Source organism: Sporobolomyces salmoneus, assembly GCF_050403485.1.
Source record: "Sporobolomyces salmoneus JCM6883 DNA, S_salmoneus_JCM6883_v1_ctg8, whole genome shotgun sequence".
In the NCBI taxonomy this organism is placed as follows: Eukaryota; Fungi; Basidiomycota; class Microbotryomycetes; order Sporidiobolales; family Sporidiobolaceae; genus Sporobolomyces; species Sporobolomyces salmoneus.
The window spans coordinates 257,477-270,908 of record NW_027481155.1 but is presented as its reverse complement, the minus strand read 5'-3'; the positions used below and the strand labels follow the sequence as shown (position 1 = coordinate 270,908).

Below are 13,432 nucleotides of genomic sequence, written 5' to 3'. Positions count from 1 at the left end.
AATAGGCCTAAAACATTCAACGCACACAATCATTTCTCTCTTCCTCCTCCGTACCACGAATCACCCGCCACTCGTTCAGATAGCGTACGCCATACCCACATCAACCAGTATAGCCAAGTCTTTGATCCGGAAGAGCAGATGAGCGACGACAATTCGACTTCATCAAGTAGAGCAAAGAAAGGGAAAGAACGCGAGCCGGGAAAGAAGGCGAGGCTAGCCAGGAGTAAGGCAGCATGTACGAGTTGTCATAAAGCTAAACAGTTAGTCTTGTCCGCTGCAGAACGAGAGATTAAACTCAGAGTCGGAACTCCGATCAAGGTACTCGAACGCTGACTCTTTACTCGTACCGATAGACGCTGCGATGGCCCACCTGGACCTTGTCATCGATGCCGAACGTGAGCGACCGCTCGAAGAAGCGACATTCAATACGAGCTGATATTTTGCTTTCACGCAGATGGAGCACGGAATGCATCTTTCCTTCCGCCGCTGGACCTGTTCCTTCGAATACGACTTTGTCAAACAATGCGTCAACATCACGATCCGTGCCTCGAGCCTCGTCTCCGGCAGTCGCGTCGGGAAGTACCGTTGACTCGAACGTCGCAGAACAGTGAGTTTTTTCGCTCTATCCTCGCAAAGAAACGATAGCTGACTCGTTGAGGTAGATTACGCATGATGAACGCACGACTCGAGTCCCTCGAATCGGCACTTTCGCGTGCTCAATTCCCTCAACTTCCTTTTCCTCCGATCGCCCAGCCTTCTACATCAGCACAACGTCGCAGTCAGACCGGTTCCGATATCGTCCCAGTACCAATGCAACATGAAGTACATCACGACCACGACGGAACGAATGCGGTAGAAGCAGCGGGAGAAGCCATCGCGATCGAAGGACTGGTCGACCTCTCGGGACCATCGAGGCCTTCAACCACGACGAGACTCGATCCCTCGATCCCAGACGTTATCGCGAGATCCATCATGAGTTCCGAAGAATGCGAAGCCGAGTTCTCTCTCTTCTTCGACAAGATTCAACCGTGGGCTCTCCTCCTCTCAACGACGCTCGACAGATCACCCTCAGACGTGCGGAACCGCTCGCCTCTCCTGTTCCACGCCATTCTTCTCGTCACCGTTTACTATCGACCTCGTACCGCAGAAAATCTCACCCTCTACCGAAAAATCTCCTCTATTCTCGACGCGATTCTCGGTCCCCAAATCCTGTCTCCCCAGCCCGACACGCTCACGACCGACTTTGTCCGCGCGATCCATCTCCTCCTTCTTTACAAACCGGTTCAATATGACGCACTCGGCGCGAAAGGGATCGAAAATCCAGTTCACCTCGAATCGAAAAGCAAGATGAACGTCCGGGCTAGTTGGTTGCTTCGTCTCCTCGTATCGAGAGTTTCGGCATTCATAGGTCTACCTTCGATCGCGACTTCGTGAGTGGATTCGTTTCTCTTCGAAGGACCGAGACTGAAGTGCTGCCCAGTCTTGCTTAGTTTCGCTCAAGCGTTCGCGAATCAACACGTTCAACCCGTCCCCGAAGAAGTGATCGCGAAGCAACGCCTCTACCTCGCCCTCATCTTTCACGAAAGTCACGGCGCACTTCAATCCGGCAAATCAGCAAACTTCGTTCCACAAGACGCCTGTAAAACAACTCGACTATTCGCAAGTCTCAAAGGCCAGCCGACGGACGTCCGCCTCGCCGCGAGTGTCGAACTCGTCGCGACTCTCTCAACTCTGCTCAGTTCTCGCAAGGAGAACGGTCTCCTCGAAGAGGCAGACTTGAACCGATGGGAAGAAGAAATGAAATCTTGGGAAGAATACTGGGAACCTCTGCTGTCAAGCCCCGAAACCCGTGACCCTCTCGCCTGGTCTGTCTTCTACCCTTATGCGTCATTCTCTCGCTTGACGGTACGAGGATTCACCTTCAATCGGTGGAAGGAGGATCGGAGGGCGAGAGCGGCTGCAGGATACGAAAGTAGCAGCTTGAACGGAGGAGGCGGCGCAGGGTTATCGGAAGAAGAGAGGGATAACGTCGCCAGAGCGGCAAAGATAGCGGAGAATATGATGCTGGCTACCTCAACAGAGGGAAAAGGTTGGAGATGGGGAAAAGGAGTACCGGAGACGATCTGGTCTCGTCAAGACTTGTCCCTCGAACCGGATCTAGAAGTCGTGGCGGCACTCAAAATGGCCAGTGATAGTTTAACTTGCGTTGTAAGTCTTTGTTCGTTCGATCTTACCTTGGAAGTACTGATTCGAATCATCTCAATGCGAAACAGATGTTCAGCTACCCTCTCATCTTCCTCGCCAAACTCGCCAACGAAGGTCTCCTTCGCTCGGATCTCACAGTCATTCCCGCCGATTCTCCACCTCTCGCTCCCTCGCCGATGCTCCCAACCGACAAACTCTGTCGATTGCTCCTCTTCGGCGCCGATCTTCTCGAAGCGATCTCTCCAAGCTTCTCCCATCCGGCGAAGAAGCAAGCAGCGTTTCTTCGAAAAGTGTGGGACGCTGCCGTCAGTGGAAGAAGATCTGTCACTTCTGCTCCTTCGAGCCCTCGACTTGTCGGCACGACTATGCCATCGAAATCCCTTCATTCGTTACTCAACCCAGACTCAATCGGGACCATGCCGAACGGCTCGACGACTCTTTCCCCTCAGCCCCCTACCTTCCCTCCTCCAGCGCCACCTCTCGATTCCTCCTCTTCTTCGGTCGACAATTTCGATTTCAGCTTATCGACCTCCTACCAACCTACTCCGCACCACTCTCCCCGAATCGGTCTTCTCAACGGCTCCTCTTCTTCGACGAACATGATCGATCCGTTTTCGGCTTTGTTGGAGGGAGTTTCGCCCAGCGGATTTGACGGATCAGATAGTTTCTTCAGTCTGGACGGTGGGATTGATTGGAGTACTCTCAGTGGAGATGGAAGCATCAGAGGCGGCAACGGATCAGGGACCGGATTTAACTTCCTTTGAGTCTTTGAGCAATGGATTCGGATTCAACAGAGACTGATAGCAGAGAGAGACAGATATAGTTTTGATACGAACAGGGAGACACTGGATGTAAGCGTGTATAATATGAGTGGACAGCTAGCTACAGAGCACGAACGAAGGACAGAGAACTAAATGTATATATCGAGAAAAGGAAAACGATCAATGAGAATTACGCAGCAGGTCTCTGCATCTCGAGACTTCCACGGTTACTTCCTCCGTCGACACTACCACTCGTCGACCTCGAGTGCCTACCGAATACTTTGCCAAGGAACCCTCCCTTCTCCGATCCAACCGAGGCGTTGCTCTTGCGACGAGGTTTCGATTTCGAAAGTTTGCGATGAACCGTTTCGTTTCCGTGGCCAGTGGGTGAAGTAGGCGAGGAAGGAGCTGAAGTTCTCGCCGGGACTTGAGTCTGTACGTGCGATCCTGCGCCGACAGGAGGAGGGACGACGTTGTTTTGAGCGTTGACTCCTGTTCCTCGATTCGCCGCAGCGTGATCGTGGCCACTGACACCCGGTTGTTGTTGTTGATAGTGAACGGTAGGTTGTTGGAGTTGCTGACGAAGAACAGGTTGTTGAGCCGCGATTGGTTGTTGATGGTGCATTTGTGCAGGAACAGGTTGTTGACGTTGCAGCGTAGGATCTAATCGCCCGAACAGGAGAGAGCGAACGAGTCAGTTATTGCTTGATATGGGCTGACAACGAAGAGAGACTCACCGGGAACCCCGGAGAAGCTGTCCATCAATCTGTCCCTTCTCACTTCGTGCTCGTGCGACTTGTCGGGTTTCGACGCCTTGGTCTTTCCGATTCCGACGAGAGGAACGGTGTCGGCAGCCAAACTCTTGCGATGAAGCTTCTTGTGACCTCCTTCGTCCGAGTGAGTTTGAATCCTCATGTGTGGCGAACGTTCGACTCCTTCTGCGAGACCGTGAGGACTGGCGGTGCGATTAACGGGACTTTGTTGTTGAGTCGGAGGGACAATCTGAGATTGAGGCGCAGTTTGAGGTTGGACAGGAGTAGGAGCGGCGTAAACTCGCGAAGGTTGAGCTTTCTCTCGAACGACGGGAGCTTGTTGCTGCGAGGCCAAAGGGGTTTGCTGAATCGGAGCAGGCTGTTGAACGAGAGTAGGTTGGTGAGCCGGCGTAGGTTGTTGCGCAAGGAGAGCCGATTTCTGAGAAGGAGGAGCTTGAGAAAGCTGAGCCGAAGTCGCATTGTTGTTGATCGCGAGAGGGGCAGCGGCTCCGACAGCGGTTCCAGCAACGGCAGGCACTTTCGAAGGCGTTTCGTTGACTTGAGTGGGAATGACGTCGTTACGAATCGAAGTTTGCGGGACGTCTTGCTGAGCTGCGATTTCGGCTTGAGGAGCAGGTTGAGAAAGATGAGCGAATTCTTCCGTCGCGATCGTCTTGGGCGCACCAGGAGCGAATCCAGCTTGTTCCGGCGACGTAGCGGGAACGCTCTGGAGGTCTTCAGGATCGATCGCTTTTCCTTTGCCCTTGTCCAACGCCGACGGCATGACGAGAACGGGATCGCCTTGAGCTTGTTGAGGAGGAATCGCTCGTTGGTTCTCGACCGCGAGAGGGTTGTACTCGACGGGTTGAGGTTGAGGAGTGAAGTTCTCTTGGAAGATCGATCCGGGTTGAGACGAAGTTCCTCCTTCGGTTGAATCGATCGAACGTTTCTCGCGAAGCTCGTGGGCGATAACGGCGGCTCCTACTCCTGCTCCAGCTCCCGCAGCGACGTATTCGACTTCCTTCTCTTTCCCTTTACCCTTGTCCTGGGTGACAGCCTCTTCTTCTTGATCTTCGCCGACGATGGGAGGAGAGTAGGGTTGGAAATCTCGAGGTTGATTCGATTCAGGTTCAACGGCAGTGCTCGCCGGCGTGAGAGCTTCGAGAGTCTGATCGAAACCATTGAACGTCAGTCATGGACATCTCTCGGTTCTCAAACAGAGTGGAGCTTACATGAGGAGGAGGGTTGTGAACGATTTCTTCCGAAGGTTGGGCGGACGCGGGAATCGTAGCTTCTTCCGTGAGTTCCGGCGTAATCTAACGGACAATGCGATGAGCCAAACCTCGAGCGATCCTCTCCGGGAGATCGAAGGCTTACCTCTTTGTCAGAAACGACCGGAACGTCAGATTGTGTTTGAGGGAAAACGGGGAAGATCTGCGAGAGCGCAAATGAAATCAGTATCTTCTCCGTGTAGGAGACTGTAGCACATCTCTCACGTTCGGGTGGGTGTGAGTAGTGGGTTTCGCAGACGATTCGACTTCCTCGGGGGTAGCAGTGTTCCCGCTATCGGTATCTTTCATGGATTGATCCGACGCTTGAACGAGGGGGTGCTAACAAGAGGAAAGTGGGGTATCAGCTCGATAAGTACTCGTGAGGATGGAAGAAGAAGAAAACTGACTACTCCGGTTGAACCAGTCATCGAGAGAGGGACGTCTTCTCTCGTAGGGGTTCCAATACCAGTTCCTGCAGCGAGGACAGCGGCAGTAAAGCTACTCGTCGAAGGTTGAGTCGTCGCAGTGGGTCGAGGAGTTTCGGGAGCTGGGTTTGGAATCGAAGAGACCTACTACAGGGAATCAGTATTGATTCGAGGAGAAAGCGAATGAGGCGACTCACTTGGCGTTCGAGAGGTTCACTTTCACCTTCTGCTTCAGTTGTGGTCGCAGCAGAAGTAGCGACTTCTTGCTCTGGCGATTCCAAAGTTGGTTCTTCGATTTCCCTATCTGCGATGACTGCTCCAGTTCCACCTGCGAGGAGGATGTTCTCTGCTCCGACGGTTGATTCTGAACGTTCTCCCAAGAGGCGTTGGGCGGGAGAGTGTGCGAGTTCAGCTTGTTCCTTTTCGATTACTGGAGTTCCGAATTCGGGAGCGGCAGGTTGTTCCTATAGAAGTAGGACAGCGTAAGCAATCAGCCGAAGAGTACTGGATTATAGGGAGGGCCCGTTGAACTCACGGGTAGTTCCGAACGAGTAGCGATAGGAGTAAGCGAATGTTCCTCATTCGGTTCCGCGACTTCGTTTTCCGCGACTTTAGCTCCAGCTCCTCCAGCCAACAGGGTTCCTCCTAGCGCTCCAGCTCCAGTCAACTTTGATCCTTCGTCGGCGTCTTCGGGATTGACGAGTTTCTGAGCGGGAGATTCTTCGAGAGCGTGCTGCGAGTTCTCGCTTTGAACGTCGAACGCCTTATCTTGTGTTCCTATGGTCGAGGAAGGTAGTTCGTCTGCATGCGATTTGAGTCCATCGTTTTCGGATTCGACGAGTCCGACGATTCCACCTCCGAAGAGGGAGCCAACTGGACCACCGACGAGGAACCCTGCTGCCGCTCCCATCGCTACTCCTACTGCATTGTTGACCCTGTGTGCGTAATCTCCTTTAACTGGAGTCGACTCTGAGGATGATTCGGTCACTGCGGATGGCTGACGGTCGAGAGGATCTTCGTGAATCGTCGAATCGGGGGTTTCGGGGAAGTAGTAGCCTGGTACTCCCGCGAGAGTCGGAGCTGGAGAAGGTTCTGGTGCGTAACTCATCTTCGAGGTGAGATGAGTGAGAAAGGCGAGAGAGAAAGCGGATTCAGAACGTCATTCCCATGGTCAGATCTGCCTCAAGGGAAGTTTCGAATCTGAATATTGAATTGAAAGGGTGGATTGTCGCCTGAGCCCTAATCATCAACTCTTCTCTCTAGCAAAGCAATGGCCGCTCCAGTCGCATCAGCATCTACTTCGAAACTTCAACAGTTCATCAACTCGCCAGCAGGTAAGTTCCAACTCGTTTGAATCGAATCCCGAGTCGCCCAACAACTCATCTCTCATTTCATCTTTCTCGTCGCGACAGGTCCCAAGTAAGCCAAAATGTAGCTAGGTCTGTAGATGTATGTTATCTGAAGCTGACTAGACCACCTTTCCCTCAAAGAACTGTCTTCTTCTGGGCTCCCATGTTCAAATGGTGTGTCAACCTTTCTCTCCTCACCTCCGTTGCGCGTAGTTGACTGACGCTTCTCAGCGCTCTCTGATAGGGGTCTCGTTGCAGCAGGACTCAAGGATCTTTCGCGACCAGCAGAAGTCATCTCGGTTCCTCAAAATTTGGGTTCGCATTCTTCCCTTCGCTCTGTCCTCCGACTTGTTCATGAGCTGATTGCGTCCTCGTCGCTGATGTGTTAGCCTTGACTGCTACCGGACTTATCTGGGTTCGCTACTCGTTCGTCATCACTCCCGTCAATTATTCCCTCGCTGCCGTGAATTGTTTCGTCGCTGGAACCGGTATCACCAGTCTTTACCGAGCATGGGAGTACGTATCATCTCCTCTTCTTCGCATGTCTGTTCTCGAGTCGCTGATCGTCTACGCATCTCTCTTTCAGTTGGTCTCGAAAATCGCCTGCGGAACAAGCCACAATCCGACTAGCAGATGAAGCGAAGCAAGCCAAGGAGAAGCTCGAAGCTGCTGTCTCCACCAAGTAAGAACGACTGTGCAGTAGGCAGCGTTTCGCTGGGTCATCATGTCAGGGTCGTTTTCAGTTTGTATATCATTTCCCTTTTTTTGACTCTCCTGGCAATATAGACTTCGTTGAGGGCATCTTTCGAGGTTTTGCGTCAGGCGACTAGCACAGATGGAGACTTCAGCAGCCGGAAACTAAAGTTAGTCGAGAATGATGGAAGCTTCTTCGTGACGTTCGAAACGCTCAACTCTCTAACTGGAAGCCCGATCGCCCAGTCGCGGCGAGAATGTCGATGCTCGTGCAAGAGGATGCTCAAAGACTCGCGACTCGCAACTTGCTCTCGGCTCAATCGGAAGAAACGAGAAATGCGATGACTCTACGTTGCGAAATCGAGACTCTCTCGATACCTAATACTTCTTCTTCTTGTCCTTCTTTCCCTCTTTCCTCGAGCTCTTCGCCTTTCCTCCCGAGTAACCGAGTTGAGCATCTTTCCCTCCCTTGTATTTCCCGCTAGCGATTCGTTCGAAGATCCGTCGAGCTTCGCAATCGGGGAACGCTTTCGTGTTGGTAGGATCGAAGTAAGAAGAACCGAACTCCCATAGCCTGCAACCACGAGAACAGCATGGATCAGCGACGTTCGAAGAAGACATCGTTCGAGAGGAGGGTAAGAGCTTACCATTCCGGTCGAACCTCGGTGACTGTTCGAATGAAGTTGCGAGTAGTGAGCACGAACTCTGTCGACGATGAGCGAAAGTCAGCATTAGTCCCACAAGTTCGAAGGAAAATAGAAAACGAACCATTGTAGATGAGCCATTCAGGGTTGTGGTCTAATCCGGTACTCGGGTGAACTCCAACGACTTGCAAATCCTTGATCGTCATGTAAGAGTTCTTCTCTCCTTCTCGATGAGCGACATGCATGAAGAAACCGCAGGTGAGAGCTTTTTGGATGTTCTCGTAGTAGGATTTGTCCTCGAACGCCGTTGAAACAAGATCGCTACGAGTGAAGCAATGTCAGAGGCTGTGTCAAGTACTGCGAGGAAAGCGACGAGTGGAGAACATACAGATCGAGCTTCTCCATATTCCTCTTCAGTTGATTTCGAACATTGTCGGCTTGTTGCATCGCCCTGAACGAAACGTAGTTGTTCCAACACCAGTTTGCGTCGGGGTTTCCTTTGTACGCGTGGTACAAGTTGAGAAGCGACAAGTGATCTCCTGCAGGGTGAGCGAATTGAGCTTTCGCCTCGTCGGCTTCTTTCCGTTGAGAGTTCGGTCGGAGATAAGGGTTGGGAACTGATGAAAGTAAAATGAGCGAGTCAGCCATACGGACAGACAATGGACAATTGTGACTCGACATACCGGAAAGCATCGCGGCGATCGAGAGGATCTCGTTCGAGCATTTGAATTCGGGAGAGACGATGAGCATTTTGGCGAGTTGAGGTTCGAGAGGGAAGGCAGACATAATGTCTCCGAGCGGTGTGAGGTCTGGCGATCATCGAAATGTCAGTGGTCAACGCGACGAGATTGAAGAAGAATGGAATTGACTCACTTCCTTCATCGTCGAAAGCTGCGAGGTAGTTGAGGAGTTCGAGAGCTCGCATGACAGTCTCGGGTGCAGGAGGATCCATGTAATCGAAGTGAACGAGATCGTCGATACCGAGTTTCTTGAGTTCGAGAATAACTGAAGCGAGATTGCATCGTAGAATTTCGGGATAAGTTTGTTCTTCGAGCTAGAGGATGGAGAAGCGGTCGCGTCAGTCTCGAGCGAACGCCAAGAATGAAGCAGAGAGATCTCACCTCTTTGACGAAATCGGATTCGGTATAGAGACGGAAACACTTTCCGGGTCTTGTTCGTCCTGCACGTCCAGCTCGCTGATTCGCACTCGCCTTACTAATTGGACTGACCAACAAACTCTCGACTCGGATACGAGGGTTGTAGATCTTTTGTTTCGAGAAACCGGGATCGACGACGTAAACGATTCCGTCAATCGTAAGCGAAGTTTCGGCAATGTTGGTTGAAATGACGACCTTGCGACCGGGAGGACCGTCGGGAGTGCGGGGAGGAGGAGCCTTATCGAAGATGCGTTGCTGCTGTTGAGGAGGGAGGGAAGAGTACAGAGGAACAGCTTTGAGGGGACCGACGTGATGAGGCAGTTGATCCGCTTCGACCATGATTTTCCGACACGCGTCTTCGATTTCTTCTTCTCCCGTCAAGAACACCAGAATATCTCCTTCAGGTTCAGCTTGATGGATCATGAGCACTGTGCGAATTGCGGCTTCGAGGTAATCGGGTTCAGGTTCAGGAGTGTAGAAGCTGCGAAAGGAGAAAAGGTGAGTTTTCCTCTTTTGCGAGAATCAATCGAGAGAGGTACTCACATTTCAACAGCGAATGTTCGACCGGGAACCTTGAGAAGGGGAGCGCCGAAGAAGTAGTTCTGGAATTTGGCGGCATCGAGAGTCGCAGACATGACTACGATCTTGAGATCGGGACGACGTTTCGCGATATCTTTGAGGAGACCCATGAGGATATCGGTAGCCAGAGTACGTTCGTGGGCTTCGTCGAGGATGACAGTCGAGTATCGAGAGAGCATGTGGTCGTTCATGGCTTCACGCAAGAGCATACCGTCGGTCATGTATCTTTTTTACGGAGAATGCGTCAGTCTCGGATGTCTCGGAGCTCTGAAGAACCGTTACTCACTTGAGGAAAGTGTTTGGACTTGTGCAATCTTCGAAACGAATACTGTAACCGACTTCTTCTCCCAGTGAAACGTCCATTTCGTCCGCAACACGTTTCGCTACACTCATCGCGGCAACTCGCCTGGGTTGGGTACAGGCTACTTGAAGTCCAGGTCTCTTGAGGTGAGGAAGATCGGCATAAGCAACGTATTGAGGGATTCTAGCGGAAGGAGAATAGGTTAGAGAAAGAGAATCAGCGAAGCAAAAGGAAATTTTGACGTACTGAGTAGTTTTACCGGAACCAGTTTCTCCTGAGAGTACTACGAATTGACTCTCTTCGAACATGGTGAGGAACTCGCTCATCTGTTGATGCACAGGGAGCTTTTTGCGGACTTCGAAGATGTCGAAGTATTTCTTCGAGTGAGGTCGAAGGGTGAACGGGTTGACTTCTCCAGCCTGCTCAATAGCATCCAGAATTAGCTCTGCTGAACGAGTCTAGCTCCGAGAGGGGAGAGAGAAGTGATCGAGTTGATCTCTCGATCTTTCTCTCTCGAGTTCTGCCACTCGAAACGGAGAGAATGAACGTACCATAGCGTTCTCTACTTGTTTGCCATTGATCTTCCTCGGAATCCATCCATCGAACGGGGCTGATCCACCGTTTGCGCCTCCAGTCATTCTTTTGTGAGGTTCGTTCAAATGAGCCAAGTAAGGGTTGTCGACTGGCGCATCTGTGCGCGCACGTTTGCTTGTAGGTTCACTCATCTTCTGCGATGGTCCTGGTGCGAGAGAATCGAGGGTGAAGAGTGGAAAGTTGAACCAAACGATTGGCCGAAATTCAAGTCAACAATCGAGTTCATTTTCTAATCAAAGATAGAGTTCGGAATCGCCACTCGAGACGTGAGCTCGAGAACACGCTTCAGTGTACTGGAGGTCGTTAGGTGACGAATGAACCTGAGGAGGATCGCAGAGAGACAGAGAAACGTCGCTCTTTTCACTTTCGCAGGTCGAAATCGAGACTTGCAAGTTTCAGCGTGCGCAGACGCCCTGAAGAACTCGTCCGAGAATGTATAAACCATTACAGAACCGATACTGCTTACATCCAGAACACGGCGAACCCAGAATATGAGGAACCTGACTACAAGTTCGCCCCGAGTCCAAGCGCGAGACGAACCTCTTGACGGACTCCGTTGTCGAGCATGATCTCTTCGGATCCCTGCAGCCAAGCCAGATCGTCAGTGAGGTGAATTGTCGGGATCGTGACGAGCGCAGAGAGAGCGTCGGGAGGTTGTCGAAAAGCAGCGAAAAAACTCACTCCTGGAATCGCGACACCTTTCACGTCCCTCCTGATGCGCTCAATCCTTTCTCCAATACCTCCTTTCGTATGTCCGATTCCTCCGAGTACTTGCACCGCCTCTCGCGCCACCAACTCGAGCGTGATCGAGGCGTGAGCTTTCATCAGAGCCGTTACACCTCCTAATCGCTTGTTCGCTTCGTCGTGAGGCAGCTTGTCGGAGATGTAGATGATGGACTACGTCGAGTGGCGCTAAATCAGTCGACAAGCAGAGTCGAGAACAGCAGAGAGGAGGAAAGAGAAACATACTTCGAGCCAAGCTTGTTGAGACTCGACGACTCTCGCCATGTGTGCAAACTGGAAAAGCAACAGGATCTCAGTATAGATTGTGGAATGGAGAACGAAGCTGCTGACCTTGTTTCGAATGACCTCAGAGTCGATTAACCGCTTTCCGAAAACTTTGCGACGGGTCGAGTAGTTCAAGGCATCTTCGATACACACGCGGGCTAGTCGCTGAGCAACCAGAGAGATCATGCATCTCTCGTGCCTATTTGAGTTTCAGAAACCTTTTGTCTCAGCGGTGTTGTTTTTCGTCGGGATTCTTCTCAAGTAATAGGGAGTTGATTTGAACTTACCTAAAGTTCGACATAACCATTCTGAATCCCTCGCCTTCTGAACCGATCAAATTTTCAACCGGAACTTTGACGTCCTAAAAACCGTCAAATTTGAGTTAGTCTCCAGCTCTTGCCAGCTTCAGGGGGGGCATTCACCTCGAACGTAAGGAAGGTAGTTCCAGCGCAGTGTTGTCCAGACATCTTCATTCGTTTGCAAGTGACTCCTTCGGTTTGCGAAATGAGCAAGAACGAAATGCCTTTCGTATCGCCAGCTTTCCCGGCGGTTCGGACAGCAGTGGTGAAGTAGTCGGAATAGATACCATTCTGCGTTTGGGAAGGGAATGCGCTGAAGCTGGGTCAGTTGCGAGATAAGGGAAAGGCGAGTGACGTGGAAGACTCGACTCACGGTGATCCATTTCTTGGTACCGCTACACATGGAGCAGAAGTGAGGCAAGAAGTCAGTATAGCGACTCTCATAGAGTTGAAACACGAGGAATAGCCTACTTGACGATGTAGCTGGCGCGAAGACCAAACAACACGAAGATCAGCCTCGGCTCCGAGCTCGTTAATGCGGTCAGGGCAGGCTCACTGTTTACCATCCTCGCTCAGAACAGCAGAAGTCGACAAGTTCTTGACGTCGGAACCCGCTTGTGGCTCAGTGATTGCGAGACAGATCCTCTTCTTTCCAGAGAACACCTCGGGAAGGACTCGATCTTGTAGCTCTTGACTTCCAAAATGGTAGATAGGCGGAAGACCTAATCCGCGACCAACGAAGTCGCCACATCGAGAGGGTCAGATCGGCAAGCACGAGCGCGTAACATGAAAGACGGAAGCGACCCACCGATTTGGAGACCACCGCAGAGTCCCTGTCCGACTCCGAGTGAGCCGCAACGATGAATTTCGTCAATCATGATCGCGTCGTGGCTACACAAGATGAAGAAAGAACACTATTCAGCACGGAAGCGAGACGAAGTGACTTACGCAAAAAGAAAAACGCACAATCCGTCCCATTCTTCCGCTTTGACACCACCGAAAACAGTACCGTCAGGGTTTGCGTACTTCTTCTGGATCTTCGTACCGAAACCGAGTACAGTCAAGATGCCGTCTTTCGCCATCTGTCGATAAACAGCCGGGTCGACGACTAGTGTCTCTTCTTCCCACTCGTACGGGACGTCCATGAGATATTTCTCGACCCATTGTCGGATAGCTTCACGTAGCTTGATGTGCGACTCTTTGTGATAGGGAGAAGGTAGATCCTAGCCAAGAGGGAGCGAGGTGAGCTGAAGTGGGGAGAAGTTGAAGGGAAGAGGAGAAACGGGACTCACGCGGTAGAAGGCCGGCTCTGCAAAGGGGGTGAGGGAACCGTAGGGCATGATGGAGGCGAGTCGTCGAAGAATGTGAAAGGAGGAGAAAGGGAAAGGCCTCAC

The 13,432-nt window shown here is 51.7% G+C and overlaps 5 protein-coding genes across 5 annotated transcripts; 2 read left to right on the top strand and 3 right to left on the bottom strand.

The window, feature by feature from the left end:
- Positions 1-138: 138 nt before the first annotated feature.
- URC2 (Urc2p) lies at positions 139-2,969 on the top strand (the record flags this gene model as incomplete). Its single annotated transcript, XM_076630139.1, has 6 exons — positions 139-260; positions 354-395; positions 455-607; positions 663-1,430; positions 1,491-2,208; positions 2,274-2,969. The coding sequence occupies 6 exons, from the start codon at positions 139-141 to the stop codon at positions 2,967-2,969; spliced, it is 2,499 nt and encodes an 832-aa protein (XP_076489897.1).
- A 187-nt stretch (positions 2,970-3,156) lies between these two features.
- On the bottom strand, positions 3,157-6,522 carry JCM6883_003432 (uncharacterized protein; the record flags this gene model as incomplete). The annotated part of the gene is made up of 8 exons (XM_076630138.1): positions 3,157-3,629; positions 3,704-4,886; positions 4,951-5,034; positions 5,096-5,152; positions 5,215-5,328; positions 5,397-5,558; positions 5,612-5,878; positions 5,950-6,522. The coding sequence occupies 8 exons, from the start codon at positions 6,520-6,522 to the stop codon at positions 3,157-3,159; spliced, it is 2,913 nt and encodes a 970-aa protein (XP_076489896.1).
- Positions 6,523-6,684: 162 nt separating this feature from the next.
- Positions 6,685-7,449, top strand: JCM6883_003431 (mitochondrial pyruvate carrier family protein; the record flags this gene model as incomplete). Its single annotated transcript, XM_076630137.1, has 6 exons — positions 6,685-6,748; positions 6,827-6,833; positions 6,905-6,937; positions 7,008-7,078; positions 7,153-7,279; positions 7,350-7,449. 6 exons carry the CDS (start codon positions 6,685-6,687, stop codon positions 7,447-7,449), a joined length of 402 nt encoding a protein of 133 aa, XP_076489895.1.
- Positions 7,450-7,834: 385 nt separating this feature from the next.
- JCM6883_003430 (uncharacterized protein) lies at positions 7,835-10,862 on the bottom strand (the record flags this gene model as incomplete). Its single annotated transcript, XM_076630136.1, has 11 exons — positions 7,835-8,030; positions 8,104-8,161; positions 8,225-8,421; positions 8,489-8,717; positions 8,784-8,909; positions 8,974-9,154; positions 9,222-9,738; positions 9,801-10,061; positions 10,123-10,320; positions 10,384-10,556; positions 10,689-10,862. The coding sequence occupies 11 exons, from the start codon at positions 10,860-10,862 to the stop codon at positions 7,835-7,837; spliced, it is 2,310 nt and encodes a 769-aa protein (XP_076489894.1).
- Positions 10,863-11,235: 373 nt separating this feature from the next.
- Positions 11,236-13,378, bottom strand: JCM6883_003429 (acyl-CoA dehydrogenase family protein; the record flags this gene model as incomplete). The annotated part of the gene is made up of 12 exons (XM_076630135.1): positions 11,236-11,313; positions 11,413-11,628; positions 11,701-11,748; positions 11,806-11,938; positions 12,027-12,100; positions 12,162-12,329; positions 12,412-12,433; positions 12,510-12,521; positions 12,595-12,760; positions 12,847-12,929; positions 13,005-13,261; positions 13,331-13,378. The coding sequence occupies 12 exons, from the start codon at positions 13,376-13,378 to the stop codon at positions 11,236-11,238; spliced, it is 1,305 nt and encodes a 434-aa protein (XP_076489893.1).
- Positions 13,379-13,432: the final 54 nt, after the last annotated feature.